This window comes from Dunckerocampus dactyliophorus, chromosome 6 (genome assembly GCF_027744805.1).
Source record: "Dunckerocampus dactyliophorus isolate RoL2022-P2 chromosome 6, RoL_Ddac_1.1, whole genome shotgun sequence".
NCBI classification, from domain to species: Eukaryota; Metazoa; Chordata; class Actinopteri; order Syngnathiformes; family Syngnathidae; genus Dunckerocampus; species Dunckerocampus dactyliophorus.
The window spans coordinates 26,014,047-26,037,603 of record NC_072824.1 but is presented as its reverse complement, the minus strand read 5'-3'; the positions used below and the strand labels follow the sequence as shown (position 1 = coordinate 26,037,603).

General features: G+C 40.8%; 1 protein-coding gene across 7 annotated transcripts in view; it reads left to right on the top strand.

The window, feature by feature from the left end:
* The window catches only part of tenm3 (teneurin transmembrane protein 3), a 247,966-nt gene that overhangs the window by 185,185 nt on the left and 39,224 nt on the right, over positions 1 to 23,557 (top strand). For all 7 annotated transcript variants that reach the window (XM_054779774.1, XM_054779773.1, XM_054779772.1 and 4 more), the window contains 8 exons: positions 865 to 984; positions 1,379 to 1,511; positions 1,876 to 2,004; positions 9,322 to 9,453; positions 9,570 to 9,705; positions 15,662 to 15,805; positions 20,906 to 20,977; positions 23,306 to 23,483. In XM_054779774.1, coding sequence (XP_054635749.1) covers positions 865 to 984; positions 1,379 to 1,511; positions 1,876 to 2,004; positions 9,322 to 9,453; positions 9,570 to 9,705; positions 15,662 to 15,805; positions 20,906 to 20,977; positions 23,306 to 23,483 — 1,044 coding nt within the window. The remainder of the gene's footprint in view (positions 1 to 864; positions 985 to 1,378; positions 1,512 to 1,875; positions 2,005 to 9,321; positions 9,454 to 9,569; positions 9,706 to 15,661; positions 15,806 to 20,905; positions 20,978 to 23,305; positions 23,484 to 23,557) is intronic.

Here is a 23,557-nt window from a genome sequence, read left to right as displayed (position 1 = left end):
TATCGGAGGCCTCTGAATCCTAATCGTATTGAATCGGGGGGTGGGCAGAGATTCCCACCCACAGCTGATATTGGCATAAAAGTGAGATATCAGTTTATATCGGTATCTGCTTTTCTGCTGATAATGATATTGGTGCACTAGTGATGATGTGCGCCACACAGCAACAACCTTGCCAGCTTAGCTCAGTCAGTATGTCTGCAGTATGGAATTCTATCCAAGTTCGGCCTTTGGATTGTAAATATGAGTAACAGAAGGTCTTAAGAAGTTGACACGATGAACGGACGGCATCCAAGAAGGTCGGGGGGCACGTTTTATTAGCATGCAGGTATCCTTGTCTCACTGTCACACCACACACTGTCAAGAGCCGAAAGGCAAAACAGCACGCTTCCAGCCTTCGTAATAAAAAACGTTCCGCGGTACAATCTGTCAGATGGTATCTGTCAAAAGAAAGGTATGAGAAAAGCAGCTTTAATTTGCGGTGAAAGCGCTGGTTATGTCAGGGGGAAGCAAGTAAGGCGTCTTCCTTTCATTGGTCATTGTTTTTTTTAATGACTGGACAAAATGTTTAAAATAAATATGACCCTTTTTCTACAACTTACATTGCATATTGCAGTGTTTGACTTAATTTGTAACAGCAGTGTTTATTTGTGAAATGCATCCAGTGGCATCACAGTTTCAAAGCATATTGTGTTCATTCATTACATGAGAGGTGACCTGACATATTTTGAGGAAAGAGCCGCAGGCAATATTGGTACACGTTGACATCGGCATTGGTAATGAAGCACTGGACAATATCAGCTTACCGGATATAACAAGCCAATATCGCGTATCTCTAATAAAATATTTTGATTTGTCTTTCTCCAGCTTGGTGTCAATAATCCGGGGTCAGGTTTTGACGGCAGATGGAACACCTCTGATTGGAGTCAATGTGTCCTTTGTCCACTACCCTGAACATGGACACACTGTGACCCGCAAAGATGGCATGTGCGTATAATGTATATGCAGTTTAGACATTGTACATAATCTATCTGCACACTCTTACTGTCTATGATAATTAGCCCACAATTGCTAGCTTTATTGTGTTTTACACTGTGTATATTTTCACATCTACAGCAACCATCAAAGTCTCCTCTTTACTTTGATACCTAGATCATCCATGTAGCTTGTGCACATGCACAGAAAAATGTTGGTTACTTTGGATTTGTATTTTTCTAAGAGAGTTCAAGAGGTTTAAAGAGCCGATTCTAGTTTTGCTTTGGCCCCACCAATCTTGAGCATATTTCACCATATTCAATGCTCCAGTTGTTCTAATGTTTGAACAAGGTCTACGTAAGACATGTTTTTCATTCCAGTGATATTCCTGTTCAATGTGCTGCAGGTTTGATTTGTTGGCCAATGGCGGAGCATCCCTTACATTGAGTTTTGAACGTTCTCCGTTCATGACCCAGTACAGAACCGTGTGGGTGCCTTGGAATGTCTTTTATGTGATGGACACACTGGCCATGAAGAAGGTGAGCTGTACCACTCTGTCAGGGACATCAATGCTTTCTTGGGGTGTGACGCTTCACCGTCATCACTGTTCTATACGTACCTCGGGTTTAAGGTCACGGTTTGGTTCATTTTGGGTACCATAAGGGAACAAGATGCAAAACATAAAACTGTTTTTGAAGATGAGATCCTGATATAGTGGGTGGAAAAATGTAAAAACATATTAGAGAGAGACAGAATTTAAAAAAAGAAAATCTTAAAAAATCCAGAAAAAGCATTCAGTGTTCCCTCGCTCTATTGCGGTTCACCTTTCACAGACTCACTGGCTAGCAGATTTTTTTTTTTTGTGCAAGGAAAGGCTGATTGACATACATATGTCCCTTTCAGGAGGAGAATGACATCCCAAGCTGTGACCTGAGTGGTTTCATCAGACCCAGCCCCGTCATTGTCACACCCCCCTTGTCCATGTTCTTCAGGAGTTCACCTGAGGATGGCCCGATCATACCTGAAACACAGGTAAGCTATATTGACTTTTAAAACCTCCGGACCCAAGTACAGGGGGCAGCGTGGTTGCATTTGTGTTGCTATAGTAACTGCTGAGCGACGCTTGTATCAATGTCCATGTAACTGGAACAGTTAACAGCTCGACCAAATTTTAGGAGTAGAGAAAACAATTTAATCCAGAGAGTGGTAGAGGAAGAACCATCCCACTACTGAGCAAGCAGCTTCATTTACCTTATCCAGTAGTAAAGATACGTACATTTTCAAATCCACAATAACCTTCAAAGTCTCCCCTTTACTTTCATACCAAGACCATCCATGTAGGCCTTTCACACCAAATTGTATTTATTTTGTCTTTTTCTTGCAAAATGGCCTTCTTACGCCCAGGCTTTAAGAGGTTAACTAGGACAGATGGAGGTATGAGGGAAGGACGGCGTCTTTGGTTTGGTTGCTCTCGAAAGGTGTTCAACTATACATATTAATGAAGGGCAACAAATTAACTGCATCCATCATGCTCGCATGCCAAACGGTGCATAAACATGATGACATTTATTGTTTTTCGCCATATGGTGTTGCTCTCAATGAATAGTCCAAAAGTACCTTTGAAAGACGTAACGAACAAGCGTAACTAAAAGTCAAGGTTATGTTCTCATCGTGTGAACCATTCTTGCCAGCGCTGTCGAGGTTGCAGTTTTCAACTGATGTTTTTTTAAAAGCTACCCACCAAAAGCTATTCCCAACAGCTTGGTTAAAAACAATGTTTACATAGTTTGAAGCGATTAAATCAGTATTGTTGCATGTACAGTCGTCCCCCGTTTGTCACGGTTAATTGGTTTCAGACTGAACTTCGATAAATGAATAGGATTCAATGTTAATAAATGGAATATTTTTATAGTTAGAGCATAGAGAACCTGTTTAGGACTTTCTAAATACAGTTTTGAACATTATTAGATCCCTGTAGACATGAAATAAAACCACTATAGTCACCTTTACCCTCCTATCATTCATTTTTGACACCACATTGCGCAACTCTTATGCTGCAGGGACTCAAGATAGCGAGCTAACAAGCTAGCAAGCTAACCAGTTAGGCTCAAATTTATTTCTTCTAAGCTGAAGCCAAAAACTTACCACTTCCACTGGGAGGAGAACTTTTTTTCACTCGATCATGTCAGACATGCCATGGCTGACTACATGCAGTGTTAAAGTAATGTAAGGTAAGGTAATGTCTCAGCAATGTTTTGTGTCAATACTGCGTCCTAGTGACCAGAACACTACATGTCACTTGTGTTTCAACAGGTTTGACTAATAACAGACCATAGTCTACCATGAAACAGCATCATTTGTTCATTAATTTCTGAAAAAACATGATTTAGTGAGGGAGCAATAATCGAACCACGATATTGCGAAGGGCGACCGTATAGCATTTTCCTGCAAAGAGCTTGTTTTACAAAATGTAACAGACAGCTGGCATACAGTAGTACTGTGTGGAGAAACCCTTGTTGACAAGCATAGAGGTTAGATATTTCTTATCGTTGGTCACCAGGGTTGCACACATCTCAAGAGGGATTTTGGTCAGAGAAACATCCGCAAAGCAGAATGTTTCCACCTGCATGTTTGACAGTAGGGATGTGGTTTCTCGCCATTTCTCTGCCTTCAAACACGTCCAGTCAACTCAATGCCAAAGAGCTCAGTTTTGGTTTCATGTGACCACATCACATTCTCCAAAGCCTTGTCCGAGTCATTCAGGTGTTGATTGTCAAACTTCAGACAGATGCTTTACATGTGTCTTCTTGAGCACGGGGGACTGCAGGCTCTCAGTCCATTACAGTTAGGAATGTTGTTCTTGGTGACTGTGCTCCCAACTCCCTTGGTATCATGAACCTGCTCCTCCCACGTTATTCTGGGCTGGTCCCACACCTTACCCCACCGGGAGAAATATTGCATGGCGCTCCAGAGTGAGGGAAATTGACTATTATTTTGTCTAATTGCATCAATAGTGGCGTCTTTCTCACGAAGCGTGTTGCTGATGGCCTTATAGTCCTTTCCAGTCTTGTGTAGTTCGACAACTCTTTTTTGCCAGCTCTTGCCTATGATAGTGGAAAGGTTTTGAGCTTTGTTCTGGAGTGCCAGGGACAAACACAAATAACACAATCAATGATGCAACAGCTGAGAACGTGTGGCTGTTGAGTGGTTTCTCTTGGAAACTAATTGTACATTCCCACACACACTTAGAGCTCTACCCAGCCTGTAATTGCCCATAGGCCTAATAGCACGTTTCTCTGGGTAGCCAACTGAGGTTCTCATCATGGTCCAATGCCATTGCACATACACACAAGTGTTCAACTTGCCTGTTTGTGGTTGCAAACGGGATTGTAAGCATGAAACCAAGAGTATGTGCAGTATGTGTGTAATGTGTTTTACTCTGTTGCCATGTTGTGTTACCACAGAGGAAAATGACAACAGATGACCAAAAACCAGCATGTTTTTACGTCTTCAAAATCCTTAAATAGAGGAGGCGTAACGGTACGTCATAATCATGATTCAGTACTTACCTTGGTTTTAAGGTCACTCAAACACAAATCTAATGGAAATCTCCTTTTTAACTTTGGAGGAGCCGAATCCATTACAGAGGAAGGAAGTGAAAAGGGCAGTCTTAAAGGAGATGTGATGGATCTGAAGTGAACACTAAACGCTTGGCTAATGAAAAGACAATAGCACAGTTGAAAAATAAAACATTCCCAGTAGAGCTTTCCTCAGAGTGCTCCTATGTGTTTTTTAGTGGCCATTTTTGGAAAGATTTTTAACGTAATCCCAACCTGGAAACGTGTCTTAAATTGTTGAAACACAATTTATTTTCTTCAGAAACAGTTACTTCCAAAATGTGTAAACAACCGATTACGCTCCAACATCCACTTTTTTGTTGTTTTTTTTTAAATAAAAAGGCAGTCACTGAAAAAATAAAAATCTATGTCAATCATTATGATATGCATTATCTTAGCCAACTTCCAGAAACTACTTCGACTGATCCCACAAGAAAAACATGCATTGCCAACCACTAAGTTCTGTTGGAGGTGTTTCCAAACTTTTTCCACTGAGGACTGTATATAAAATAATTGAAAGCGTGGGTGCCACTTTGATATTCTTCACTTTTTAATTCATTAAATATCCTAATATCAAGCCAAAGTTAGATCAAGATAAGATAAGATGTTATATAAGTGTAAACAAAAACAGTCTACACCTCAACTTCTTCCTATTTATTTTATGTTATTATTCTGGCAACTAAATTGCCTTTTTGAGCGCTTTAACATACTCGAAAACTGACCAAAATAAAACAAAAACAAATTTGTCAGGCCTTCTTCTTTAGGTATTGCACAAAAAAGCAGTTAACCCTTTGCTGAACTATGCACTAGTGAGTTAAGGTCTCGCACTTTGTTACGTATGATTAGTAGATTCTTCTTTGACCTTGCAGACACGAAAAATGCAAGTGTAACATGATGACGCAGCCACATAGACTTTCCTTTCAACTCACGTCGACAGTGTAGACTTCAAACCGCCGACAAGTTTTTAAAATGGTGTAAATTGGTCAAGTAAAATCAGATTAATGATCAATAACGTTCACCGTGCTTTCAAAGCGAGAGTAAACAGGCAATGAAACATGACGCCACTTTCCTATTGGTGGAAAACGCTCGTTATCGATCAATCAAAGCATGAACAGCCATTTGGTTGCGGAGGGAGAAGGGGAAATGTGAACTCACAGCGCCATCGAGCGGCCAACTGGCACAAACACGGACATCGTGGTTTTGAAAGGCCAACACAGACCGGACTTTTCCCTCTGGGTGATCGGATGCTTGAGGTGGACAAAAACATGTTATTTTTGGAATGGGACATATTTGTTGTGTGCATAGTAAATAGTACCTGCCTGAGGCCACTCCTGGCTTTGAAGGTAAATAATTATTATAATAACTATTTGATTACATTTATTATTTATTTTTTACTTTGTTTTCTGAATTATACGTTTTATATTTGCATTCTAAGTTAGTCTAAGAAGGGTTCATTTCACATGTTCCACTTTTTTACACACAAGAAATACAAATTTTCCATACTTTAATTGAAGGTTTTTGGGTGATTTTAGGCCCCATGTGTTAATACACTATGTCATAATGAAATAACTGTACAGTTGCACGTGTGGATGTGCATGGACTTAAAGCAGTTCAAGCACACAAACACGCCTTGAGAGCATCTCTTTTTGGCGGACCGTGAGTTAATTTGGGCTTAGCCTTCCATTTAAATAGTCACATACAGTATGCAGTCATTGAGTTTTCACTCTGTCACGGTTTGTGTAAATAAACGGGATAAATTATCGCTGTTTTGTGGTTAAATACAGCCTATTATTAATCAAAACTATGCATATTTAAGCAAATGTTATTTTGATATTGAAGACGTGCTGTGTAGTACGCTACACTGGTCACTAGGTGTCAGTAATATTACTTTAGGGCCGATGTTCCCAAACTAGGGTATGCGTACCCCCAGGGGTAGGCCAAATGTAATAGGGGGCACGTGAATAAAAATTAAAAACAATTACTGCCTAACGGTCACAATTGCGAGTGCGCCCGAACGCCTCACGGTGCAAGAAGGACGGAGCACAAAGGAGGAGTATGAAGTTGTTCATTGCTCTGTCTGATGACCAAATAACTAAGTTTGATGGTTATTTTGTGCGTTAAGAGTGTTTAATCTTGAAGATTTCATTCATATTGGTGTTCCGATCCCTGCACGACACAGCGGGGGAAACCTGTCACTGTGAGTGGTTTGCCCGAAAATTAGGCTTTATCGTTGGTTGTATGTATTTTTGTACTTTGGATACTGCTTTATTGTGATTGTGAAAATTTCCCCTTCACTTTGGTATTAATTGAATATGCAGACTTAAACCATAACCATAAATTCAACCCATTCAAACAGAAGGATGCCAACATCAGACAAGATACAATATGTAGGATGATTACTTATCTATTTATCAGTGCTCATGACAAGCTTTCATCAAAATGTGACCATGCAAAATATACATTTTTAACCGGGAATTACTATCGGTGTACTGTATGTTTGTGTGTGCAGGAGTAGTGGGTACATGGCTTCAGGTCAAATGTCTGAAGAGGTACGCGACTGTAAAAGGTTTGGGAACCACTGCTTTAGGTTGCATTGTGTAGTTCTGAGCTGCTGTTTAGAGTGTGGGCTATAGCTATGTCTGTCTATGTTGTGTTTTATTTGTCTTATTGTCTACTATATTGGGTAATACAAGTGTAAAGGTGACTATAGGGGTGTTAGTTCATGTCGACAGTGCTCTAATAATGTTAAAACCATATTTAGAAGGTTGTAAACGGGTTTTTATGCTCGAACTACGAAAATATTCCGTTTATAAATAGGGAATCCTATTGTGTGGAAATTCACTGATCATGGTCGGGTCTGGAACATATGAACCGTGATAAACGAGGGATGACTGCACTCTATATTTTTTATTCCAAAGAAGCGTGATCTGCAGTCAGGAATCAACAATCAACAAGAGTGGACACGCGAGAACCATTTAAGATCCTATATGCTGTATATTGTAAGACATCATTTTTCTTTGGTTTGGGATTTGGGTCATTTCCAGTTTTTCTTTGTTTTCTGTGTGATGTTCAAATGTGGGTCATGTTTAATTTGATCTGTAATGTTTATCTGGCCAATAAAACACAATCTACAGGCTACAAAAGGGTCACACTTTGGACACCCCTGGTTTAGACACACTGGCGCTACTTGCTGACCGAGCGATGGGGTGGGGCCCCTTTAGGGAGTTCTGTGCCAGCCAACCAATGTCATTACAAATTGTCCACATTGTCGCTATTCTGTAGTGATTCAAAGTTGGTCAGCCCTGCGGGGACCCTTTAGGTTGGCCCACCTCGCCTGTTGGCAAGCAGCGTCTCTCAGTGTCCAGTGAAAAAGTAGCACATTTAAAAGGAATGGATACCAAAGTCACCCTGATCCTCAACAGGTCAAGGATTTACGATATGCTGTGCGCGTCCTGACGTAAATCAAAGCAGTCCTCCTGTTTGTCCTTCACCTGCAGGTGCACTTGATAAAATATGTACTTGAATGTGCCTTCAAAGATATAGCACAGGTGAGGCCGACTCTCACCCGCTGTTAAGAGACATGACTTGAAAGGATGCTTCAAGTGCAGCCAGATTTCATTATCAACAGGCTTACCATATTTTCAAGTATAAATTAACAAAACATGGCTACCCTCTGACCGTTTTATTTATTCATATGACGTCATAAGGAGCCAAAGCCAATTGTGCTAAAATGATGGTGGATATAGCACAGACCAAGTTTGTTTTTTTCTGAAAGACCTACTAATTCATGTCAAAGATGTGTAATGTTACATACTGTATATGCTGTATTACATTGTTCATGCCAAATGTATTCCTTATTTGGAAAGAACTCAACTTGATACTTCTTTGTATAGCGCAATTGTACTTTTAATTGCATCATTGACTCTAACAATTATTGAGGGTCTCACTAGCATGTTTATGTTTGCTATTGTGACTGAAATACATAACAATAGGCTTTCTATACCAATTTTATGGCTAAAAGCCTAATAGTGATATTTTCCTAGCTTGTTTTATATGAATTCATTGAAGCACTATAGTAAGAACAGTTGAATTTTAATATTTGACACCCTATTAAAGCAGTAGAATGGTTAAATAGCTATAAAATCACCTTTAAATGTCAAAAAGCTTTTGGAAATGAGTTTCTTTATCTAACACACTGCCATTTGGGGGGAGCCATATCCTGGGATAGTGTAAAAGCATTTTTTTTTTTCTTGGAACAGCATTGCTGTCAGCATTGGTATCAGAGAAGTAGTCAGTGATCACACAATTTAAACGTTTTTAAAAATTGTATTAAAATTCGAGCAGTATATTTGGTTACAGCACTGGACTCTAATCATCAATGAGGAAAGGAGCCCAGAATAAAAGTACACAGCGTCTATTTAGCAGTTGCCGCGTACCTCTAGAAATGAAAGTGAAAGTTAAGCTTGTGGAGAAGTGAGAGTTAAGCTTGTGTGAGTGAGAACAATGCACCTACTGTTGTGCAACTGCTATGAGAAGCTATTGGAATGAAAATGCAATGAGCTAATAGACTGAATCTAAAGTTGTAAAAATACTACCTAACAATAGTCACATGACTGCCACACAACCACAGCAAAATGTTTCCTATACGTCACTTAGGGACTTCATCAGTGCAAGTTAAGCATAAAGCTGTATAGGACACTGCTGTTTACTAAAAACATGTTTTGTCTTTCAGGTTTTACAAGAAGAAACCTCAATACCGGGCAGTGATCTCAACCTGATCTACCTGAGCTCAAGAGCTGCAGGATACAAACCAGTTCTCAAAGTCACCATGACACAGTCATCAGTACCGTTTAACCTGATGAAAGTGAGATTTGACATATTTCCATCAAAAATATATGGATGATGCTGACTCTCTTGTATCACATAGTCAGACAATATTGCGTGGAGTCGAATACTAACATGTCCCTTTTTTTTCTCCAGGTTCACCTCATGGTTGCAGTGGTGGGACGTCTTTTCCAGAAATGGTTCCCGGCCCAGCCAAACCTTTCTTACACTTTCATCTGGGACAAAACAGATGCTTATGGGCAGCGTGTTTATGGACTATCAGAGGCAGTTGGTGAGTTTCCTACTAATTCTAATGTCTTCAGCTTTATCCTTTTAGCGGCCAGACCTGTGAGTCGACTAACATTTGAAAAGGAATTCTGAAGATGAGAGGGAAAGGAAAAACACGGTGTGCCAGCTTTCTCGCCATGTCTCACAGTTGTGCCAGCTTTCTCGCCATGTCTCACAGTTGAAAATGTCAAATCTGTCGGTCACCGGTTTGCAACTCAAGGCATGTTCAAAGAATATGGACAGTCAATAGCAGCATGCGCCTCCATATGAGTTGGCCAGAGGCCTTGCCAAAATAGGATTTACTTCCTGGGATGATGTTTAGCGACTGGCCAGTACTGTCCATAACAAGGCTGCTTGTTGTATCATGGTTATTCTGTTTTGTTTTCATTTTTTCTAGCGTACCTCGAATATTTCTTTTTAGTGTTATTGATGATTCTACACTGTTGAAGATTCAAAATTGCATCCATGAAAATTAGAAAACACATTGAGTCATTGGTAGATTCTGGAAGTTTCTGGGGAAAATAAGTATTTGATCCCTCGCTAATTTTACCCCCTTACAAAGATATGAATGCACCATAATTTATAAGGTAGATTTATTTTAATAGACAGAAAGAGTGTAAATGAATCCAGGAAAAATAAGTTATAAATGCGTTTGATTATTTTTTGATGATCACCTGTCTATAAGCCGCGGGGGTCCACATCGTAACATGGGGTGTTGAGTACACAGAAAGGTTTTTTTAACTTCTGAATAGCAATTATAAATAGTTTTTTTTCCAAACAGTGCCGAACAGTGCGTTGTAACATGGCTAGTTAAATAGTGCCGAACAGTGGCTGTAAGATATCTAGTTAAACAGTAGCCTCCCATTAAAGTCATTCATAGCCGTCCTCCTCCTTTTCCTCCTGGGAATTAAAACCACTCAAGTCATCTTGACAAGCATCACAATTGAACAGCCTCATAATTTCTTTGCCACACACTTCGGCAGTCTCTCTCTCTCTTTCGTTGTCACTCTTGTTTTGCCATTTAGTTGAGCTATCCTCTTCATTTAGTCCAGCCTTTCGAAAGTCGCTGGTGATAGTGGACTTTTGGCGGTCCAAGTAGTCCAAACAGAAGCTGTCGTAATCAGTCATTGGTCAAACTTACTCAAGACGTGTCAGAAATCGCTGCATATGACTTCAAAATGTGAGATTAGCTTCCACTGCACTGTCTAGGTCACTACTTCCTGAAGCTACACTCTAGGCATCATGGGAAATGTAGTCTTTAGCCATAAATTTGCCGCATCATTGTACAAGCCACAGGGTTCAAAGCATGAGAAAAAAGTAGTGACTTATCCACAGGAAATTACGGTATTTGATCCCAATACAAAATGTGAATTAAGCCTCATTTACACTCACTCATGGTACACAATTTTGCGTGCCAGTGGCGTGCGTTAATTGGTCGTTCACAGGTGTGAAGTATGTGTAAACTGTGCAGGGCTGCATGCCAGTGCGCAAAGAAAATTTTGAAATGTTAAAAATTTGTGGCAGGCATCATTTCGGTGAACTAGTTGCGCATGCAACGTGAACACACTGCGAAGGCATTGCAACCTACAGTACGTGCAAACAATGACAATGCGGGCGGTGCTTATCAAAGCGTGCCTCTGTGTGTCTCATTCACATGACTGGGTTAACTTTTCCACCAGCCTCTTGGATCTTCCTTGTGATTTTCTGTTAATAACTAATCATAATGCCCAAAGTGATGTCTTCTATTCAGCAGTTCCCTCTCGCACACTCTCCGTGTCTCTTTTTTTTTTTTTTTTTTTAGTGGCACATTCGCTACCTGCAGCTGCGAGAAAATATAGACTTACCTTTCTGTATTGCATGAGCTGCTTCTCTGGAGTTCAGCATCTTGTAGGTCCCTTGCAAATAGAGGAATTAATTAAGCTAAGCTGCTGTTGTGTGGCATCACACGGGACGCAGCGGAACGCAGCGGGACCAAATAATGCCATGAGTGCTTCACGGATGCGGGAAGTGGGGGCAACAATGCACACCCACATGGGAAGAATGCGCATCGCATGTACTGTTGTCGTGAACAAATTGGCGGACAAGAAGGAAAAAGCTTGCAAGCGTAAACGCCAACATTTCTTGTAGTTGATCACCACGGTTGCACTCATGTCAGGGGGCATTTTGGTCAGAGAAACATCCCCAAAACAGAATGTTTCCACCTCCATGTTTGACAGTAGGGATGTTGCTGTTGGGCTCATATTCATCATTTCTCTGTCTCCAAACACTTCTCATCCAGTTGATGCCAAAGACCTCGACTGCGGTCTCATGTGACCACGTCACACTCTATCAAGCTGAGTTTGTCTGAGTCATTCAGGTGTTGATTGTCAAACTTCAGATGGGCCTGTCCATGTGTCTTCTTGAGCAGGGGGACCTTGCAGGCCCTGCAGGATCTCATTCCATTACAGCAAAGTGTGTTACTAATGCTTTTCTTGCTGACTGTGCTCCCAACTCTCTTGACATCTTTAATTAACCACCTCGTCCTTTGTAATTCTGGGCTGGTCCCTCACCTTTTTCACAATTATCCTTACCCTACCTGGTAAAAAGTTCTCGCTGATGGTCTTATTGTCCATTCCAGTCTCGTGGAGGTCGACAATCTTGTCCCTGAGGTCCTTTGGCAGTTCTGTGGTCTTGCCCATGGTGGTGGAGAGGTTTGAATGGAAGAGAGTGTTTCAGTGACAGGTGTCTTTTATCCACGAGTTAAGATTTGAGTACGTTCCTAAAGAGAGAGGACTATTGTGTGTGTTTCATGGGCAAATATATGTGTAACCCGCCATGTTTCGCACTGCCCGCACCGGGGCTTGAATACAGGACCTTCGTAATGGGAGGCGAGGGCGCTGACCACGCGACTAAAAGCCCGGACTGACGGGCGCGTGTTCAGCGCAGCTCTTGAGGCAGAGGGAGTGAGGTTTACCAATGTACACTCGCACAGCCTCACAGGCTGGCATCCGTTACATATGGTCTGTGGGGGTCAGATACTTGCTGGTTGGTTGGGGATCAAATACTTATTTCACTCAAATACAAATTCATTTATAAAATTTTTTGACGTAATTTTTTTTTTCTGTGAACATACCATAAAAAGGTGGTAAAAATATGTCAGCACATCCACATGTAAATGCACGACTGGCATAAAAAATGCCCGCTTAGAATAACTGCTAGCATTTTTGTTAAGAGTTGTGTTCATTGCTTGTGCACGTTAAACGGATTACGCATGGTATCACACCAAGGTTAGATACAAACAGGGCATCAGGGCATATGTGTATGTCTATTAAATGACACTTACAAAGAGGAGGGCGAGCCAAGAATAATAATGGCAATAAAACAAAACTTCCCATCAATGTAACTTATGTACGATACACTAAATTGGCTGGGACAACACACAACTGCACACAGCCACGATAAAGACACTGGAAGGGAAACGGCTCTGACATAATGGGCCGGTTAACCCTTTGACATCTTTATGAGTCAAGCAAAAAATATCCTGCAGACATGCCCTTGCCCGTGAGTTATCATGGTTCGTAGTCTTATTGGGTTCAGCATAAAGGAGATTTACGACGTGTTTTGTGATGGACCTAAATGTTTAGTGAATTTCTTACACTGTTCATTTTCTGCTGGCTCTTTATTCGGCGTAGTTATAGTTGACAAAGGGAGACATCAGACAAACTATATCGCTTTCAAATTTTTGTCATGAATAACTATTAATACCAAGGACGGTTCAACTCCCTTTGTAACATTTGAAAAAAAGAAGAGAAATTATCTTTTTATTGAGAGGATTTTGTATTCACTCGAGGTACAAAGATGAACATTCCTAAGAGACTTGCCAACGCACTAAAATGCTGATTTGTTCTGTAGAACAATTTTGTTTTGTTTTTGTGTTTATTTTAATTAGCACTTGTCCCCCTTGCCGTTCAGACAGCCCACCTGCGTTTATTTTCATGACGACAATGGGGTGTAACGTGGCCCCCTCTCGGCGTGCCTAAACATGTCATACGTCATTGGAAAGCGTAGTTGGTTGAGATTCAGCTGATATACAGCACTTCATTCCAGGATACAATCAAAACTGCAGGCTCAGTTATCACTGATTTCAGATCAGTCAGTTCATGAATGAAGCCTCACCGGTATTCCAAGAGCAGTGTTATGTTGGCAGTTGTCCAGTAAATGCAAATAGTCCACACAGAGCCTATAAAGACACACTGACTGCTGCGGCAGACTTTCATCATATTCATAAGAGGCGCATATTTTTCCGCTTATTATTCATCGTAAATTCAATTAGCCGGGATGCTTTAAACTTTAAACTTCTGACTGACACCTCACTCGACCCAAAAACTCGACCCTCATAAGGGTCGCGGGTGTGCTGAAGCCTATCCCAGCTGACTTCAGGCGAGAGGCGAGGTACAGCCTGGCCTGGTCGCCAGCCAATCGCAGGGCACATATAGACAAACAACCATTCACACTCACATTCATTCACAATTTAGAGTCGCCAGTTAACCTAACATGCATGTTTTTGGAATGTGGGAGGAAACCCACGCACACACAGAGAGCCAACATGCTAACAACTTGGCCACCGTGCGTCCCGCCAATCAACTTTATGTCGGGAAAAAAATAGCAGCCCCTTTCCTAACATACGTCGCTTAAAGATGGCTTTTGCATTGAATAGCTAATAAATTTATGAAAACGCTGATTTGCTTGTGGACATTTGTCCTAAAAGCAAGGAACTCAATTGCGCAGCAATGGAAAATGGGGACTTGTGCATCAATGGTGCCTCAAGATTGTGCCTTTTGAAGTTTTATTTTATGTCTTTGTTGTATAAAACAATGATGGCAAAAGTGTCTTGAAAGACAGCATACAGTGTCAGGAAGCCATGGTGTTTTCTTTGCATGGAGTGGTGACCAGGGGTCACACCTTTGGAACACCTAATCCTTTAGAAAAATACTGACTTTTTATAGCATCCTTGTCAAATTTGAAATAAGATTTGGTAAGAACTCAAGCTAGGGCCACATTATGGTTTCCAATCCATAACTCCAAAGTAGTTATTTTGAAGGCACACATTTCTGAAAAAATATAGGCCAACCTAAAAAAAAAAATGTTTCAGTGTATTCAAATTCCCATTTGTCAGTGTCAGTAGAACTTAGACTCATTCTTACTGCTGGGGATAGAAAATCAGCTTGTTAGCTTTCAAAAGAGCCCTCAAAAGAGCCCAAAGCCATACTTCTACCCCAAGTGGTTCAAGGACAGCTGTATATTTACTTTGGGTATGACGTTTTAGGCGTTTTAGCCCCAAAAAATCCTGGAATTTGAAAGGGTTAATGCCCTCTAATTATGATGACAATGATCAAAATGTTGCTCATATGCAGTTTCTACTTTCTGCATATTTTTGTTGCCTCCTCTCACGTTTCCTTCTGTCAAACTCCGCCTAAATAACTCAATTTATTCTAAATGTAATATGTTGCAACTGTCACACAATAGAATATGGGGGGGAGGGAGCTCCTGGCAGCTACACAACTGTTCAATTCTGCAGCTGTGTGTGTGCGTGTGTGCGCGCGTGTGTATCAGTGTATGATCGTGCGCACACCGATTTGGCAGGTGTCCCACCCTTGACATTACAGCATCGTAGCGACAGCAGACAGGTCTGACCAGAAGTCTCATTAAACTGTGTGTGTGTGTGTGTGTGCGTGTGCGTGTGTGTGTGTGCAATGAACTGCCTTGGAGAGCCAACAGCTGGAGTCGGTGGATTTTATAAAAGCAGACGGATGGAGGTGGTCTTTATGCTGGTCTTTACTGTGTTACCTTACCTTTGGCCGAATCACTCACATATTGGAAACACTGACACAGTCACATGAAATAATGACTCATTAATATTATGACTAATAATATTAAATTAAAAGCTGAATAACTTACCCTAACCTCGTTGTCTCTCTTAGTGTCAGTGGGCTTTGAATACGAGTCCTGCCTGGACCTGATCCTGTGGGAGAAGAGAACGGCGGTTTTACAAGGCTACGAGATGGATGCTTCCAACATGGGAGGATGGACCCTCGATAAACATCACATTCTGGATGTGCAAAACGGTAGGAGGCTTAATAGTAACCATCCCACACTGTTCATGCATTTACAGTTTATGTATAGACTTGGGGCTCAGTCCATAAGGACTTCACATTGGCCTTCAGGGCGAAATTTTAGAACCCTGTTAAAAAAATGCAATTGTAGAGATGCTAATCTGCTTCCTGAGCACTGTCACAGGCCGTTCGCACTGTGATGGTTCCTTTCCACCTCCCTCTCGCCCGCACTCACGCTGCTCGCTCGTGTTATTACCCCATTCTGCTGTGTACTGCAATTTCCCTGATTTTGTGGATTGTTTCCGGTCTTATTTCAAGTCAAGTTTTGAGTGTCGAGTACGGGTGACGCCATCGTCTAATTTGCATAATTTGCCAGGACTTTACAATCTACAGCTGTAGATAGGCAAAATGGAGCCTTTTGGTTTGCGTCATAAGAAATGTGTGACTTCATCTTATGTTTTAATACCTTAATATGTTTAATACCGAACTTGAAGTTATTGACGTACGGGTGTTGGTTTTATTTTCTGCAGCAACGGCGTGTTATAAGGCGCACACACGCGGGATTTAAAAAAACATTAATGATGTTTACTGGGCTAATTTTAAAGATAATTATCCTGTCATTGCACAATATGTAAGGACAGGGATTTCAGGGAGGCAAGTTCATTTTTGTTGCCTTTTATGTTGCCACCACTTTCAAACAATTTTTTTTTAAATTATGGATTTTATATAAATATAAAATCCATAACAGAATTACAAATAGAATGTGTGCAACTTGGGTGGACAGCTCTACTATTAAAAACAGACTATTCTTAGACACGCATATTTAATAATAATAATATCGTGTTGACATCCAAATGACTATGCTTCAAAGTGCATTCCTGCCTTCCTATAATGGGCTTTTCCATGAATTACGTTATTGTCGCATCTGCACGGCCTCAGAAGAACCTTGAATACGTCCATCATTTGATAGTGTTAAGGAGGAGCAGACATGACAGTGGTTCGTAGTGTGCGCTGCTGTCTCGTCAGACAAGACAGTATCATCTGTTTCTGGTACCAGACACAAAAGGGAACAATTTTGAGAATTTGGTAAGGGTTGGACCCTGGATGCGGAGAACAGAAGCAGAGCGTGACAATAAAAGTAAGATTTTTTCAATAGCTCACGTTTGGTTGGAGAAGAATACAAAGTACTACACAAAAATCGTAATTCTAAAACGACGACAGGGTATCAAAAAGCGCACCATGGAAAAATTGAAAATAGATTGCCCCAGGGCAGCTGTGGAGTAATGAATAATGGTTTTCAGTGTACTTGGGTTGTCTGTAAAGGCACTGTATAAATCCAATCAACAGGTACAAAAAGTAACAGCTGTGCCAAAAGGACGGCTGGAAAAAAAAGCATTGAAAGCAAAGACGATAAATACAGGAGGTGGATCGGAAAGAGATGCAGGTCTCACAGTAGTAAGGGGTCAGGAGTGAAGTACAATCCGGCGTCTATCTGCTGCAGCTGCTGTGCTTAAAAACAGGACAAATTGACAGGTGGCTGCCAGCGTGCCTCGTTGCGCTGACCCGTACCAAAAATAAGATGCTCTGGAGAGGAAAGGACCCAGTAGAATATAAAAGGTTGAACGGAAACAGAGCATAACACAAACATCATACAGTAGAACCTCTGAGATCCAACAGAATCCATTTGGGGAAGTTGGGTTGACCTCCAGTGTTTCTTATTTAGAAAGGCTCAACCTACCATCATCCTAAAGCCTTTTTAAAAAATAAAAAATAAACTGAACAACCCCAACATTTCAATAGTCAAAACAAAGTACAGTTGACCCTCGCCACTTCACACTTCAAATTTCAAACGTCCTCACTCTATCACGGTTTTCAAAAATATATTAAGCATATTTTGCTTAAATTTAGCATTTTCAAGCATAAAAGTGGCTAAATGAAGGAAAATACAAATACAGTATAAGGCATTCAGAAGATGTATTCAAACATGTTGAGATGATATGTAGTATTGTACACCGGTCACTAGATGTCAGTAATGTTACTGTAATGTTCAGTGAGACACACAAGCGCTAGACACATGCGGAAAAATAAACTTTTATTGCGGGTTTGAATTATCTCACAACAGGCACAATAATCCCAAACACAAGCAAGTGTTGTGACTATAACCCACACTAAGCTAACGCTCAACTCTGAACCATCACTTCCACCGAAACACATTCACAGCAACACACACAAGTAAGAGTCTTAGGCTACATTCACACTGCAGGCTATAATGCCCAATTCAGATTTTTTTGTTAAAATCAGATTTTTTTAATGCAGTCGTTCAAAAAAAAATGAGACTCGTCAATATGAACGCAAAGCATGCGTAAAAGCACGACATCACACCATGACACCGTGCGGTGTGTTTACGGAAGTAAGCATTGCTGCAGTGTGTGTGTGCTCTCCTTGGCACGTTTGTGTAAATTTCAAGGATATTATGCAACGGGAGTCCGTCTTTTGTCAACCAAATGATTCCGCTTAGGAGATTCAGAAGAAAGAGGGACAGAATTTTGGCTGTAGCAGTTCTTGGAGGACTTCCTGGGACGTCTGTTCCGTGGAGCGTGGGAGCTAGGAGTGGTGGGATGTTGCCGTGAGCCGCTTCACTGACACTTTTTAGGAAGAACTTTTGCCTACATCAGGGAGTACCATTATCCCTCTCCGATATGTCGGATATATATGAGACCTGACCGTACATATTGGATTTATATCTACATACGAATGACACCTGAGTTGAATTTGAAAAAATCGGAATTGTACCATTCACACTGACATGAAAAAATAAGATAATGGTAACAAAAAAAAATCGAAATTGACCTGCAGTGTAAACGTAGCCTTATTTATTTCTTAAAAGGCTTAAATTACGTTATTATGTCTACTATTTTGGGAAATATGAACAGAACAATTCCTTACCTTTGTCCCTGTGATTGGCTGGTAAACTGGAATGGACGTTGCAAGTCTCAATAATGAGACAACTACACCACTTAGTTGTCACTGTCCATTTCATGGGAGCAGATCTTTTCACATGTTCAAAGATACTGTCTTCATCCCTGATGATGGTCGTGGCATTTGAGCAGCCTGGACCAGGCATGCAGCTAATGTTGATTGGTGTTTCTCCGCTTTCTGAGCATTTTAATGCTAAGCATGTCTAATTTTACTTTTCACTTTCCTTTTCTTTGACGCGCTGTATTGAGAAGAGTCTGCGTCGCGCTGGAGAGACAAAGTGAAGGGCAAAAAAGTAACTGAAAAGAACAAAAGTGACGTCCTTTCTTAGTGTAGCGACGCACGACTACATAGTCTTCCGCCGCATGCGCATAACTAGTTCTCTTTTTCTTCATGTACAGTATTAATAATTTACAGGACGAAACGTCGTAACACGAGGCCTGCCTGTAGAATACAGTGAAATGAAACACAACAAGTCACCCTTTGATGAAGTATGATAGATGTGTAGCATTTTGGGCAGGGGGGAGGATTGCTGAAGGCAAGGCGGCCTCATGAATTTGTTTATTAAAATTCTTCATCGCGCTTTAGTGATCCCACTGCAGTAACTTGACTGAGAACAATGAATGTGGAGGCTCAGCCCTCTGTGTATTTTAGCCAGATATTTTAGCCATTGTTGTATTTGCATTAACATAAAGAATAATTCATGTTTTTTTTTTAAATGCTTTGACTTTATTTACCCTTCTTCTTACCAACCCCCTTTTTGTCACCTCATCCATCACGTTACGAGCCATCCCTCTCTCCATGCTGTCAACACCTTGTCACCCACTTCTCCGACTCACTGTGCGAGTGTGTGTTTTTGGATCGGGAGGTTTTAGATCAAGGTCAAATGCACTCGTTTATAAACACATTCACTCCCAGAGTGCGAGAAAACTGCACTGGCTTCACTTTTAACACAGCTGGAGAGTTCCCTCTTGGAGCGTTGCATTACTTCCTGTCTGTCTCACCCACATCACAACATGCTCATGCACACACTCGCTGTTTTTGTAGTTAGGCAAGCAGTTGTTGTCATTGTGGACCGCGACACAGCATGGGTGCAAGCCTGCTGGCTGTGCCTCTGATGATCAATCAACACCTACTAATGGAAGGAGAGATGAAAGAGACCTGGGGAAGAATTGAAGGAAGCCCTGTGGGATTTGGTCCCACTAATGTTGGATGCTGGCTATCAAGAACATAGAAAGTCACCAATTAAAAGCCTTATTAAAAGTAGATGCAGTTTCGAAGGACTAAAGATAGGAGAATCGGATGAGAGGAAGAAGAAAAATGAGAAAACAGAGGACGCTGGAAGGAAGGAATGGAATAAAAGAAAAGTCATGTGGAAAGAATGAAAGGAAGGAATGAAAAGGAAAGGAAATGAGGAAGGAAAGACTGAAGCTATGAAGGAAAGCAGAAGTATAATTTAAGCAAGCTTCTCCTGGTATCCGCCTTTAAAAAATATAGTTCACCACAGGAGATTTATCGTTCATGTCTGAACGGGGGCAAAAAGGCCCTGGCTATATTGCTATATTATGAATAATAATCGCTAGTAGGGGTGTAACTTCTGTAATTTCTCTTGGAGATCAATAAAGTATCTATCTAAATCTAACGGTACGCCTTAATCACGGTTCAGTACGCACCTCCGTTTTAAGGTCACCGTTTTGTTCATTTTGGATACAGTACACGAACAAAATGCAAAACATAAAACAGATTTTTTTTCAAAGGTAAAAAAAAAGCATATTGCTACCGTATTCTTGAATTTTTCTCCATTTGGCCCTTGTGGGAAAAATGTTGGGCACCCCTGAACAGTACATACCACAAGAGAACAAGAGAAGAGAACCTAGCTTATAAAGTTTGTTTATGAAGATGCTGACCACTGAACAAGTCTCATCTTTTCCATACTGTATCCTCCTTTCACCCCTGATTATCTCTACACTCCTCCTGCGCAAATGTTCACAATGATTGCACCTCCTGTACATTACATCATGTTCCTGTGTTTTTCCTTAAAAAAATGAATGAAAATATGTCAAATTAATAGCTAAATGTCAAGGTCAGACTACACTGCTGTGTTCTTTTTAATGTGTTCCATCTTCTCATCGTTAGGTATCCTGTACAAAGGCAATGGAGAGAACGTGTTTGTTTCCCAACAGCCCCCTGTCATCAGCAGCATCATGGGTAAGAAAGTACTCGTGGTTTATTTCCTCCACAGTAACTACAAAACCTCGAGTATGATGACAAACAACACAAGATTTTGCCTCAAATTTACTTTTCCATATGTGTCTAAATATACATTTCAAGGATCTGTCGAAACCCAGGTTTCTTTCCGTGTGTCTTATGTGTGAAACAGTTTTGTGCCATTATTTAATCTCTCAGCCTGAAGCAAAAAGACACATACTCACTTTATGACTTGGCAGACTTTAATGGCCGGATGACTATTTTTAACAATGAGTCAAGTAAAATATTGAGGACAAGACGAGGATGGATCAGTTAATCAACTCAATTCCAAATGTTCCTCAAGCTAACACTCTTGTGTACCCTTTATCACCCTATAGTACATTACCATTTTCCCGCAGTACGGCCAATAAGAATGTCAATGGATGAACTGGACCAAGAAAACATTAGCACATGAGCACATTATGTTAAGAAAGGGGCATATTCTCAGTGTTTTGGAATGAATTCACTGTAAAATAAAAGAAGAAAGAAGCAAGCCATTAATCTATGACGTTTTTTCTGATGTTGGTCATGTTTTATTTGACGTTTAACGTACTGTAGGCACGGTAGGTTACTGGTAGGGATGTGAATGATAAACCGATGCGACTGGATATCCTGTTTGAGGAGCAACCGATTCTGATTAGCCGGTAAAAGAATCCTGTATCGATAATAATCAGCTATAAATCTTTAGATGAATCGATTGTGGAGACATGCACCGGGTATCGTGAGAGAAGCAAGTGTCTTATAAACAACGCCAGAGAAACGCGGTGAAGCGCGCCGTGGCGCTAGCTAGCTAGCAGCCCGGGATTTGACACTGAACCGATAGCTAGCAATATTTATCTCATCCAAGAAAAATATGTTCATTCAGCAAGTCCTTTTTTTGAGTTTGTCTAAACAATATAAATATTTGACACGTTATTCTGTTGACTTTATTTTTGCCAGTGCCTTACAGCATACTTGGGAATATGATGCCCTTTTACACAAAATACTGTAAGAATGCCACTTTCATATAATTGGTATCTTTATTTTATAATGTAATATATATTACATTACATTAGATATTACTAATATATCATTTATAGTAATATCTACTTCAACAAACAGTAACCATAGAATTGAATCAAATCGAATCCTTTGTACACTGCATTGAATCGTATCGAATCGTTATGTTTTTAAAATATATCGTTGTTGAATCGTATCGTAACCTGCGTTTCTAGATTTGAATCGAATCGTCAATCACAAAGAGATTTACGTCCCTTGTTGCTGGACACGAGTTTCCGGACACAGTAAATGTACAAATAAGGATTTGATCCGCTACGAACCAGGAAACATTTTGACCCCCACAAACTGTTTATGTGTCATGAAACACACAAATTAGTCCTGTCCTCGAGGAAAGCACTCTCAACCTCAACTCATTATGTAGATAAAACAGGCTCTCCACCACCATGGACACGACCATTGAGCTGTTAAAGTACCCCAGGGACATCGTTGTAGACCTGCAAAAGACCGGAATGGGCTACAAGACCATCAATAAGATGAATGGTGCGAAAGACTATTGCTGGCAAAATATAGTCAAATAAGATATAAAGTAGACTGACACATGTTAGCATTGGGAAAATTCCTTGTTTTCTTTTTTTTGCTCCTCGTACTTCCTGCGGTGGCTATTGTCTCATCAGTGTAACATGAAACGGTGATTATTTATTTATGAATATATTGTGAAAAAACTTGATAGAGGGAAGCTGCAAAATGTGAACCGCAATGGATGATTGTGAGAAAGGTGAAAGATCATCCCACAATTACAAGGGAAGAGCTGGGTAATGATGTCAGGGGAGTTGGGAGCACAGTCACCAACATTAGAAACAGACTTTGCTGTAAAGGATTGAGATCCTGCAGCGCCTGCAAGGTCTCCTTGCGAAAGGAGACACATGTGCAGGCATTGTCTGAAGTTTAACATTCAACACCTGAAGGACTCAGACAAGGCTTGGAAGAATGTGGTGTGCTCACAAAATCCCTCTTGAGATATGCACAACCAACCCAACCAATCCACAAGAAACATCTGACGTCGGTGTTTGCCAGCAAAGCTTTCGCCACAAAGTTCTAGATCAGTTCTTTTTTTTGGTGGATTTTGTTTACATTCAGTCTCTATTACAACAAACCTACCATAAAGATGATGGTCATATCTTTGGAAAGTGGGTTGGGGATCAAATACTTATTTTAGTAAACCATGGGTCAGTCAGATGTGCTTATGACTGTCACGCCTCTGGCATTCATTTTGCACTCATCTTCTTGTAGGAAATGGACGTCGCCGTAGCATCTCCTGCCCAAGCTGCAATGGGCAAGCGGAGGGCAACAAGCTGCTAGCACCGCTGGCTCTAGCCTGTGGAGCAGATGGCAGTGTGTACGTTGGTGACTTTAACTACATCAGGAGAATCTTTCCTTCTGGGAATGTAACCAGTGTGATGGAGCTCAGGTAAAAGGCAGAAGGTGTTTCTGTTGTTTGGTAGAAATTAGAACATGCTGTTTGTGCCTTCAAAGCAAAAAGTG